Source organism: Danio rerio, chromosome 9 (genome assembly GCF_049306965.1).
Source record: "Danio rerio strain Tuebingen ecotype United States chromosome 9, GRCz12tu, whole genome shotgun sequence".
In the NCBI taxonomy this organism is placed as follows: domain Eukaryota; kingdom Metazoa; phylum Chordata; class Actinopteri; order Cypriniformes; family Danionidae; genus Danio; species Danio rerio.
Genome location: NC_133184.1, coordinates 42,490,013 through 42,502,633, shown reverse-complemented (window position 1 = coordinate 42,502,633; position 12,621 = coordinate 42,490,013). Strand labels below are relative to the sequence as shown.

Sequence of the window (12,621 nt, the reverse complement as noted above, 5' to 3'; positions counted from 1 at the left end):
GTAGGGAATTTAAGTTACTTTAGCACTGCTAAAGCTTGATCTTTGTTTTCCCTCTTCCATGTCTCCTGCCTCTCTGCAGAAAATCTGCATCTGCTACTGCAAGTACTAAACACTAGCTTGGAATTTGTCTCAGCCAACGGGGCAAATGGAAGTTCGAGTCAGATACTGGACAGCCTTTTAACTCAGGTGAGATTTTAAGGGTTTATAGCATTTATTCATATAATACTGTAGGTAACCCAAATCAACACTCTATAAAACAAGTTACAAAAGGAGAAATTATTTATTCATACAACTCATATGGCATATTTCGATAACACTTCATAACTGCACACTATAGATCTATAATTAAGCATTAGCACATAGTTGATTAATCATTTGTTAAGCACTAACTCTGCATTAATAAATATTAGTTTGCAGCTACAAATGCGGTCTTCTTGACTTATACACACATATATAATGTGCTTTATGATAATATTTTTATACTTTGTTAATTATACATTTCACTACTAAATTAAGTGTTGCATTATTTATCAACCAGTTACTGAAGAGTAGTTTGTGGGTTTAAGTTCAGAATGAGTGAGCAAATGATTAATAATCTATTCAAATGAACATTTATACAGCTTACTTTCCATGCATAATAGTTATTCTGCATGTTAAATGCTTTATTAACAAATTCCTACAGTTTTGTGAACTCATCTAAAGTGAGAACTAGAGTCAGTTACATTATAGGGGCTCCATTTTAATGATCTAGGCGCAGGGTCCAAAGCGCAGGGTGCAAAAGCATTAAGGGCTTGTCAGAATCCATTTTTGCTATTTTAAGGATGAAAAAAAATAGACTATGCACCGCTGCGCGTGGTCTAACAGGGTTGAGCTTATTCTTTTAATGAGTTATAAGCTTGTTTTGAGAATAAACCAATCAGAGTCTCATCTCCTATTGCCTTTAAGATTCAGTTGTGTCACGTCATGATGGCGCATTGCTTTTTACATGGCAGACTTTGTAAGTGGAAAAACTGAGCACTTCACTAGTGAGAAAACAGTTAAACAGAGTATCTGCAGCGCGAGAATAAGAGAATGAGCCTCCTCATTCTTTACTTTCACTTTTCTCTTTTCACTCTCAAAGATTAGTTTCAAAACTATTTCTAAATTCAGTTCTAATTTCCAGCAAATTAATAAATGAACAATAATAACGAAGTGTGTTCAAAAAAACTGAGTTATATCCAAAGACACATCTTATGCCCCATATGGTATAAATCTTGACAGATGGGCAAATCTAAGTTTGTTTTTTAATAAAACAAATGTAAATATGCATGTAATAAATAATACTATAACTAATAATAACATTAGGCAAAAGCAAATTGTCATGAATAAACTGAAAAGACCCCCCGAGATAAAGAAGGCATGAAGGCAGTGGTTTTTATATTTATGTAGATCATAATCATTTTTGTAATATTTTACTATTTTAATTTTTCTATTTGTGTATTGCTGTACATCCTGTGTGTATTAAGCAATGTTTTAGCGAGGTGCACAAATAACGTGCTCTGCGCTGGACTTTAGACCTGCTCTCAGCTGGTCTATTGTGCAGTCTATTTTAGTTCTTTAAAATAGCAACGCGCCATTAATACGCCTTAAACTGACTCTTATCTAGAGCGAAACACCCATGAGTCCACAAAGTGGCGCAAATAAATTTGCAATCTTAACAACATGGCAGAAAATGTGAAAATTATGGTCTAAAAATAGCAACACGTCATAGAAACATGTTTTGCGCCTTATTGCTCCAGGTGTATGATAGGGCCCAGGGTGTTTATTTGTTGTTGTGGCAAGTAAATTTTCCAGTTGTGGAATTATTAAAGTATAATCTTCATGTAGTTCTTGCACAAACTTTGGTTTCCTGAAAGATATTGTATAAGACAGGGGCAAAATTCACTTGTTTTAAACTTTAATGATAACAAACCACTTTAGATTACTTAAAACTCCTGTTTAAAATGTTCATGAGGCAAAGATAGTTATCAAACTCGAAATGTAGGGTATTCTATACAGTTTGTTCAATGTTATTTAATGCTCCAAATATGAATGAAAGGGAGAATTGTGTATTTAGAGTTGTTCACATCTGCCTGAGTGGTTTATATGGGGTTACATTGCCATCTGAAAGCTAAAGGTAATTGTGCCAATGAAAATGGTTTTTACTTCACCTTTACTTAAAACGTTTGGACAACCCTCTTTTAATCAGAAAAAAAGAAATGAACAACATTGTGATTCAGAGTAAAACAAATATAATTTCAACATACCACAATGAAACATTTGCAGTCTCATCTAAAAATAAAATTACTCTACAGTTTGCAAAACTTAAAGAACAGGAGTGTCATAATGCAATATTAAATTTGATAAAACTATGACAACAAAATAACTAAACAATATGACGATGTGATAAAACTTCAGTGACAATTTCAGTGTCGTTCAGCAATGTCAAGAATTAAACTCTGTAACTTCTTTTGTTCAATAATGCAGGTTTGTGCTCTGGAAAACATGACGTCTGTGCAGCAGATCAGTCAGTTTCTACCTCTGGGCCCCAGATTACTTTGCGACACTGTTGTTCCAGCAGTCCAAGCGGTCTATGTGCTCACAACCAGCTTGGGGAACCATAGCGTCAACATCTATGATCTGATTTTCCAGACGTTTATTGGAGACCTGAGCACTTACAACACTGGAGTGGACTGGTACTTGTTTCTATAATGACCTTTAACCTTGCCGTTATAGGTTGTATTATGCTTGTTTATCAGAGTTAGGGATTAGTTTAATTACATTTTTAATAACTGGAGTAGCTAATTTCTTTCCAAATACAATATAGCATTTTCACTACTTGTTCAGAGGTTTCACTACATATGCTGTTAGTGCCACATTCTATAGCACATGTAGATGCTGTATGTAACTCTTGAAGCGCATAAAAATACTGGAATTTGCATATTTAAAGCTTGTTTATCTAGAAAACTATGATACAGTTAAATAATTGGATTTAAAAATGTGCGTTCCATGAATGTCTTTGTTTTGATTTGTGTAACCATCTGCTTTTAGAAACTACCTCAGTGCGCCATTTGCTGTTAAAAACTAGCCTAGAGCAACACCAACTGTGAGAAGCTAACGTAGAGCGCCATCTGAGGTTTAAAACTAGCCTAAAGCCCCACCTGCTGTTAACAGCTCGCCTAGAGCACCATCTCCTGTTAAAAAATAGCTTAGAGCGCCATCTGCTGTTAAACTTTAAGCTTATAATAAATAAATTTTAAGTTATATGTTTCGTTTCCAATTATCTCAGATATATTATTTTAGATTTGTTACGCATGATTAGTCATTATAACAATACTCATATGTTTATTCTTATGTTTTGTTTTTAAAGGACATCAATTCTCTCTCAAATTGTGGGCTTCAACGTCTCCTCTCTGAAAACTATTAGTATCAACATTACCTCTCCAGGTATGTCTGTATCTGTGGCCTCCAGCCGAACCACAGCTCAAACACAAAGTGTTCTAAACACTGAGACGGTGGTCCGATCACTCTTTTTTTCTACCTTGTCACGCATGCAGGTCTCACTTGTCTTTTTGTTTTTTGACAGCTGAAGTGAAAGTTTCAGAGCTGCTGAAAAACACAACACTGTTTGTTGAGGATGTGGAGCGCTACACAAGCTTTCCCCCTGGCGTTCTGCAGACTGTGCTAGATTCCCCTTTACCCAGCAGCAACATGCAGGTACAGCGCAACTCATGCATACATCAGAGGGACTCAAAGATGTGCCCAAAACACAAGGTTTCACATTGAATAAAATAAAACAGATTGAATCTCACTTTATTCTGAGGAAGATGAGCTCCCCCCTGCTGAGCCTTGGTTCATCCCTAGAAATTTCCTCCTCATTCTGTGTAAACTTTCTTTTCCACTGTTGTGGTTGACTCGCTCACAAGGAATCGCAGAGCTTTATTCTTGAAACCTGCACTTAAATGGAAAACAAATATGGTGCAGAAAGTACTTTTAATTAGAAATTTTCTCAATTAATTTTACGATTTATTACAAAAAAAACTGACATCACAATAATAATTTAAACAAATCATTTCACATTCTTAAGAAGACATCAATATGCTTTAATTTTATATATATATATAAAATATATATAACTATAAAAGATATATAAGTACACTTCTTCACTCTTCAACCTTGTGTATTACTCCACCCACATACAGCAACAAGCAGAGGACACTCTACAGTTTGACAAATATTGCTTCTGTTGGAAAACATCATGTACTTTTGAGGGTATTTTGTTGAAAATTCAGTTGTTTAGATTGCAACTATACAGTTTATTCATAAGGATAGTGAATATTTTTAAATATTTATAATTTTGGAGAGACAGCGCATTGGCGGCCATTAGCCTGTCATTCTGAGCAAAGACGGTTGACATTGTACATCCACGAGATGGCGACAGAGATCGCATAATAAGCCCTTAGAGGAGGAAAAATACAGCGTAATTTCTAACTACAGCTGATTAAATCATTATAAAACTGGCAAGTGATATTCTAAGTTGATCTCTCTCTTTTGTATGTTGTACTGTATGTGTTTATACTATATGATTGTAGTGTATTAAGTGTGAGATGGGATTCGCATATGAGGAATGTATGTTGTGTTGGCAGAAAGAAGAAATTCCCGCATGTGTTTATTGTTTTTCCTTATCGCAAACACAACAGTAATCTGGTAGTGATTGCGCTGCTTTTTTTCAAAGTTAATTATTGTGATATCCCGGTTGCAACAGAGAGATACTGTAGATTGTAATAGACTGTAATACTGTAGGGAGATATCTCTGTAGACGGATGGCATTTTATGTCACGTTCAGCCTTATAATCTTAAAATTTGAGCAACATCACCTGTTTTGTCATCACTTTAGACATTACGCTAGAGAATCATTTAAATATTAGCTCTAAAGTGACATTGGTGACGACTTCTGCTGTTCTGACATCAGCTGCAGATGTGAATGAATGGCAGAAGAAAGTAGTTTCTAATACAAAAGAGTGCTTTACGTAAACAATATTAAAAGAAATATAAAATACTAGAAAAATGAAAAAAAGAAAAAAAATTATTAAAAAAGATTACAAATGTGGTTTAAAAGCAATGAAAACATAAAAGAAAGACAATAGTGCAATATGTAATCTGTACTCTGTTCCTCGTCTACCTTCTTTTAGTTTTTCTCTGCTTCTTGGTATTACAATCAAAAGCTTAAACTACAGAAATGAATATGATTGTGGTATAGTTGGAATAATCTTGAAGCAGAGTAAACTGTTTTAGCTGTTACACTATAAATGATTAGTTGACTTTGCCTAAAATACGGGAGTAAACTCTTTGCCTTAACATTTTGAATTAAATGAAATGTGCATAATTGTCAAAAATAAGTTAAATCAACTTTACAGTTCTTCGGCTTAGACCCTTATTTATGAGGGGTTACCACAGTGAAATGAACCAGCAACTATTCCAGCATATGTTTTTGCAGTAGATGCCCTTCCAGCTGCAACCCAGTTCTGGGAAACGCCTATACACTCTCGCATTCTCTCACACACTCATACACTATGGACAATTTAGTTAATCCAATTCACTTATAGCACATGTCTTTGTACTATGGGGGAAACGTAGCACCCAGATGAAACCCACACGAACACGGGGAGAACATGCAAACTCCACACAGAAATGCTAACTGGCCCATTCGAGACTTTAAGTTGACAGTGCTAACCACTGAGCCACCATGCCACCCTGGATTTACTCACTTTTTTCAACTTGTTGCTTTTAAGGCAATGGGTTTACTCACTTTTTACAGTGTAATAAGCCATACATGTAGGGATGTTGTCTAATGAGATGTGTGTGATGTCTCTTTTTGTCCTCTCCACAGATCTTGGTGTGGTTGGCAAACCTGCAGCAGTGTTCAGACCCCTCGTCTCTGCAACTAGACCCTGCAGGGCAGGCAATGTTCAGTGCCTTCTGTGATCTGTCAGATGACTGGTACACCATCAGCATTCTCTTCCTTCGCCACATGGACACCAAGGCTATTTTATTCAGGGTAAACAACTGGGGAGCACAGAGGGAACTGTTTGTAATGTATATCTGGTGAAACAGAAATGCTGCTTCTCTCAAATAATTTTAGTCAGATAAGATATAGAGGTGAAGTCAAAATGATTAGCCCTCCTGTGATTTTTTTTTTCTTTTCTTTTCTTTTGCAAATATTTGCCAAATGATGTTTATTGGGGAAATATATACAGGGCCTAATAATTCAGGAGGGTGAATAATTTTGACTTCAGCTGTATATATTAAACAATTTTGGTTACTTTTTCTTTGTAAATAAATAAGTGTATTATGCAATATGTTGTTACCCAGTGGTGCTGTGTGCTGTAATACTGTGAAATGTTGTTGCAGCTGATGTTGTCCCAAGATATTCAGGATTTGGTGGCAACTATGCTAGAGATGGTTAAGTTTTTGACAAACATGATGAACAAACTGGTACCTGCCATTAACAAGCTACAGGAATACCTGACAAACATAGGACAGCTGAACCTGGTGGCCAATCAAGAGTTCCATGGTGTAAGTTCCCTTTTTTTCCTTTTTTTCTTTTTTCTTTTTTCTACTTTTTTGTTTTTCTTCTTTTCTTTTTTCTTTTTTCCCTTTTCTTTTCTTTTCTTTTCTTTTCTCTTTTATTTTATTTAATTTCTTTTCTCTTTTCCTTTTCTTTCTTTCTTTCTTTCTTTCTTTCTTTCTTTCTTACTTTCTTTCTTTCTTTCTTTCTTTCTTTCTTTCTTTCTTTCTTTCTTTCTTTCTTTCTTTCTTTCTGTCTTTTCTTTTTCTAATTTCTTTACTTTTTATTCTTTTCTGTTCTCTTTTTATTTTCTTATCTCCTTTTTCTTCTTTGCTTTTCATTTCTTTTCTTTTCTTTTTGCTAAGATTTTTTTTACTTAATATTTAATTAAATTTTCTTTTCTATTGAAACTTGTTCTTTTATTTTATATCATTTTTATATTTTATTTTGCTTGACATATTAAAAATTTGTTTTTGCTTAGATTTATTCACTTTATATTTTATTTTATTTTTAGTTATATCAGATAATTTTATTGAATTTTGATATTTTATTTATTTTGTTTTATTTAGATTTTGTTTTATTTTAATTAATTTAAAATAAATTAGATTTTTTCACTTTATATTTTATTTTATTTCAATATAGTTTATTTTTGTTTTTCTTTTATATTGGATTATTTTCTTTTCTTTTATATTTTCTTGTCTTTAATTTTGTTCATTCTAATTTTTTTATTTTTTCTGTTTGCTTAGATTACAATATATTTTAATTTTTGCTAATAATTTTTCACTTTATATTTACTTTTATTTCAATTTATTTTCTTTTTCATTTATATCAGATTATTTTATAAATTCAATGTTTATTTTATTTGAGTTATATAGATTTTACTTTGTTTTTGATATTTTAAACTAAATTTAAATTTAATTTGATTAATTAAATTAAATAAAAAATAATTTAGATTTTTTCACTTTGTTTTATTTTAATTAATTTATTTTTTTCTTTTTTTATATTGTTTTATTTTATTTTCTTTTACTTTTTTATTTACTTATGTTTATTTTATCTTGTTTCTTAGTTTTTTAAAATCTTTTTTTTGCTTAGATGTTTTAATATTTTATTTATTTTTTTATTATTTAAATTAAATTAAATTTTATTTTATTTTTAACTAAAACATGTTTCTAAATTGTCTCTCCCACAGCTGGTGAGAGGAAAGCGGTCCACCATATCTAGCAAGGCCACCTTTAACACCCTCTCTCGTGCTTTGTGCAAAAACGGCATCCTGACACTGTTTGCCATCACCAAAGTCCCAATCGTGACCGCAGCCGATCCCTCCGTCCAGTCAGACCACAAGAGAGAAGAGCTCATAGAGAAGTTCAAGATCCCACACGATGCCAGTATGAATACATATATTCTCAGCACACTGCTAAAAGTGCAATAAAGCATTATGATAATGAGCTGTCGGGAATCTGCTTACAGCATATTGAGTTCAGATTGATGAAGTGCTGTGGTCAGGCTTAATTAATTAATATACTGCTTATGTCCTGCTCTCCAGGTCCCTTCTGTATGAGCCTGTTCTTAGACATGGTGAACACTACAGGCGGTGCGGTGGCTTGGGCTTTCCTTAAGCCAATGCTGTTAGGACAGATCCTGTACTCTCCGGACACACCAATGACCAGAGAGATCATGAGAAAGGTGATGTTTTAACACATCCTGAAATAAATATCAGACATCTAAGCCACATTTACCCTTATAACAGTTTTTAACAGTAGATTCTGCTCTAGGCTAGTTTTTAACAGTAGATGGCTCTTTATGCTAGTTTTTAATGGTAGATGGTGCTCTATGCGAGTTTTTAATAGTAGATGGTGCTCTAGGCTATATTTTAACAATAGATGTGACTCTAGGCTAATTTTTAACACTAGATGCCGCTCTAGCCTATTTTTTTTTTACAGCTGATGGCACACTGTGCTAGTTTTTAATAACAGACAGTTTTCTAGGCTAGTTTTAAACGGTTGATGGTGCTCTAGGCTAGTTTTTTTAGTTGATGGTGCTCTAGGCAGTTGTTTTTAGTTGATGGTGCTTTAGGCTAGTTTTTTTTAATAGCAGATGACACTCTATGCTAGTTTTTAATGGTAGATGGCGCTTTAGCCGAGTTTTAAGTAGATAGGGCTTTAGGCTATATTTTAACAATAGATGTCACTCTAGGCTAATTTTTAACACTAGATGTTGCTTTAGGCTAGTTTTTACAGCTGATGGCGCACTATGCAAGTTTTTTAATACGAGACAGTGCTCTAGGCTAGTTTTTAACAGTTGATAGCTCTCTAAGCTACTTTTTTACAGTTGATGGTGCTCTAAGCTAGTTTTTTAACAGCAGATGACTCCATGGCAAGCTTTTTAACAGCAGATGGCGGTCTTGGCTAGTTTTAACAGCAGATGACACTGGCTATTTTTTTATCAGCAAATGTGCTCTAGGCTAGTTTTCATGAGTGGATGGTGCTCTAAGCTAGTTTTTAACAGCAGATGGCACTATTGGCTAGTTTTTAACAGCAGATGGCGTTCTTGGCTAGTTTTTGACAGCAGATGGTGCTCTAGGCTAATTTTTAACAGTAGATGACACTATGGTTAGTTTTTTAGCAGCAGATGGCACTCTAGGCTAGTTTTTAAGAACAGATAGTGCTCTAGGCTTTTTTAACGGCAGATGACACTCTATAACTACTTTTTAACAGCAGATGGCGCTCTAGGCATGTTTTCAAGAGTGTATAGCACTCTAGGCTAGTTTTTAACAGCAGATGACACTATGGCTAAATTTTTTGTAAACAGCAGATGGCGCTCTTGGCTAGTTTTTAAGAGTGAGTGGTGCTATAGGCTAGTGTATAACAACAGATGACACTCTAGGCTTTTTTTTCTAACACTAGATGGCGCTCTAGGCTATTTTTTTAGCAGATGGCAGAATCAAATAAGAAGAGAATAATGATGCATTTGAAAAACTTAAGTTCTCAAAAAGATTTTTGTTTTACTCTCCTAAATCTTTTCAGTGGCAGGAAAAAGATTTAAGGAATAACGCAAAATAATTACTGTGTTTTTATTAGTTAGTTAGCCATGTTAGTTGCGCAACAATCAACTCAAGCTACTGTCAAACATGCATTTTTAAGTGATAAATCTTGAAGTATTGTATTATTAATACAGCATGTACAGTACTACCAAATCAAGCGTTGGTTTCCTGGAGCTCTGATATGACATCAATCTCAGTAGTGTAGTTTATTTCAAAATCACATAAAAGTTCCCTTATCACATAATGACAAAACCTGTTTAGCAATGTTTGCAGAGACAGGTGTGCAAAACATGGTAAATGACCCTTTCTGTTGGTAATTGTATGGTTTGCATTGCATGGCATTATTTATCCTCTACAGTTTGGTTGCTAGGAAACATCTTTGATGAAAATCAGATACCTGCAGAGATAAAACACATAGTAATATTCCACCATTGACTTGGAATTCAGCATAAATCTGATACATATTAATATCTTAAAATCTGACCTAAACAGATTGTCTTAACAGATTCTCCTCAATAGAAATAGATCAAGTATGGTCAAAGGTAACAAACTGTAACAAAACCAATATTTTTTTTCCCCTGCAGTCAAATTCCTCACTTCACCAGTTTGGTGACCTAAAGCTGTATGCGTCCGAGTGGATCGAGTCATCGTCCTATGTGCTGCAGTCTGCCAACATTTTGACACAAACCTTGCCGATACTTAAGGTATAAAACAACAAGTCAAGAGAAAATTGAATACACTTTTTTATTTATTTAATTGATTGGTTGATCAAGCTATTTATTTTGTTCCAGCTCCTGCATTAACTGCATACACTATTCAATATCTTTCAACAGAATTCCCTGAACAGTCCTTTTGTCCAAAACTTCATTCGGACTCAGACTGGAATTGACGTTTCAGGAATGAGTGCAACTCTCAACCAATTCTGTAAGTAACCGAGTATTATATTTAATGCTTAAAATAATGGGAATGAATTTGTATTTTTCCAAGGCAGTTTGTCTTTATTTTGAGATGTTAAGGCATTATAATGAGTTCATCACTATGTTATAATACTGTTTTATTTAAATGGTGTAAAGTAACATATTTCTCGTTATTATTACTTAAAGAATCATATAGTTGGAAACCACATGATCTAATTGGTGGAAACCGTAATGCTGTAGTTGCATTTATAGGGATCAAGTGGTTCCAAACCTTTTTGAGTTTCTTTATTCTATTGAATACAAAAAAAAAAAAAAAAGATATTTGAAGAAAGCTGGAAACTGGTAACCATTGACTTCCACAGTAGGAAAAAAGATACTATGGATGTCACTGGTTTCCATCTGTTTTCAAAATCTTTTCTTTTATATATTTAACAGAAGGTCAAACAGGTTTGGAACAAGTGAAGGTGAGAAATTAATGAGAGAACCTAAACTATCCCTTTAACCCTTATGTACTGCCGGGGAAGTTTTCATCCACTCTGGGGTGATTTTGAGTCTTAATTTGGCTATAAATTTTTCTGTGTTTCAGCTAGCGGAATGATTTTTTATAACAAATCTTATTTTGACACATATTTTGAGAAAATGCTTTGATAAAAAAAAAAAAAAAAAAAAAAAAAAACTCAACGATACACTCTTGACAAATTGACTACCCTTTTGTTATGTTCGGGATAAAAAAAAACATCCACTAAATTAAACTGCTGTAAAATGCATCATATTGTTATTATATATTTTTTTGCATAAATCTACTAAATTGCTTAGAAAATTAGTGGATTTGAACACTTTAAATGCCAAATTTATAAATGATGTCACTGATTTGGTGAAAAAACACACACAAAATGATGCATTTTAAATATACAAAGTAATTGTGTACTGGATTCTTTTGACCTATTATCAAAGTCTTGGAGATGGAAAACAACCATGAATTGAGATTGAAATTGAAAAACCATGACACCATATAAACATGCATTGGTGTTTTTCCCTGTTGGGAAGAGGTAAAATTAGTCTGTTTTACAGATGATCATCAGTCGGCACCAATAACACTTTAGATAGGCCTGTGCAAAAAAAAGCTTAGTTTCTAGATTTTGTATGGGGTATAAAAACAAATTAAAGTGTGTATATGTGTGTCTAAGTGTGTGAGTGACCATTATGCACTTACCTTGATGTGTCTGAAAAAATCAATCCTACTAAAAATCAAAACTACTAAATTGCTCAGAAAATTACTGTATTTTAATTCTTTAAATGCCAAATTTATAAATTATGTCATTGATTTGGTGAAAAAAAACACACAAAAATGACATTTCCAATATAAAAAGTAATTGTGGACTAGATTTTTTTAAAAGTCTTGGACGTGTGAAACAACATTGGCTTTGATGCATTTTTTTTTTACTTTTTAAAATTTTTTCTCTCTAATTTACTGTTGGTGGCTGTTTTTGCCCCATTGACTTCCATTAACCACATTTTTTGATTATAAAGCCATGACAACATCTAATCATGCATTTTTAATTGTTGGTGGTTTTCCCTTTAGGGAAGAGGTAAAAAAAAAGTTTAAAAAAGTCATTTTTCATATGGCACCATTAACCCTTTAGATAGGCCTAGTTTCTGGATTTTATAGGGAGTATAACAGCAACTTAAAGTGTGTGTATGTGTGTCTGAGTGTGAGAGTGACCTTTGCACACTTACCTTGATGGGTCTGAGAATATCAAAATAAGCATCTCAGCTCTCAGAACTACATGGAGTAAACAAAAACAAAGCCTGTGTATTTTTGCACCATCAAATGTGGTTATAATGGAAATCAATGGGGAAATACAGCCATCAACAGTAAATTAGAGAGAGAGAAAAAAAACCTAACAATGCATCAAAGCCAACTAATCGATCAAATGTCCAAGCCTGCGATAAAAAGGAAAAAATGCAGTCTACAACTACTTTTTACATTGAAAATATGTCATTTTGTGTGTTATTTTTTCACCAAATCAGTGACATTACTTATGAATCTAGCTAATAAAGAGTTAAAATCCTGTTTT

At 33.5% G+C, this 12,621-nt stretch overlaps 1 protein-coding gene across 2 annotated transcripts in view; it reads left to right on the top strand.

Annotated features, from left to right (window-relative positions):
• abca12 (ATP-binding cassette, sub-family A (ABC1), member 12) overlaps positions 1-12,621 on the top strand; it is a 161,177-nt gene that overhangs the window by 72,600 nt on the left and 75,956 nt on the right. For both annotated transcript variants that reach the window (XM_073913004.1, XM_681540.10), the window contains 10 exons: positions 80-186; positions 2,506-2,714; positions 3,389-3,465; positions 3,605-3,735; positions 5,909-6,076; positions 6,430-6,594; positions 7,776-7,971; positions 8,130-8,269; positions 10,211-10,330; positions 10,460-10,550. In XM_073913004.1, coding sequence (XP_073769105.1) covers positions 80-186; positions 2,506-2,714; positions 3,389-3,465; positions 3,605-3,735; positions 5,909-6,076; positions 6,430-6,594; positions 7,776-7,971; positions 8,130-8,269; positions 10,211-10,330; positions 10,460-10,550 — 1,404 coding nt within the window. The remainder of the gene's footprint in view (positions 1-79; positions 187-2,505; positions 2,715-3,388; positions 3,466-3,604; positions 3,736-5,908; positions 6,077-6,429; positions 6,595-7,775; positions 7,972-8,129; positions 8,270-10,210; positions 10,331-10,459; positions 10,551-12,621) is intronic.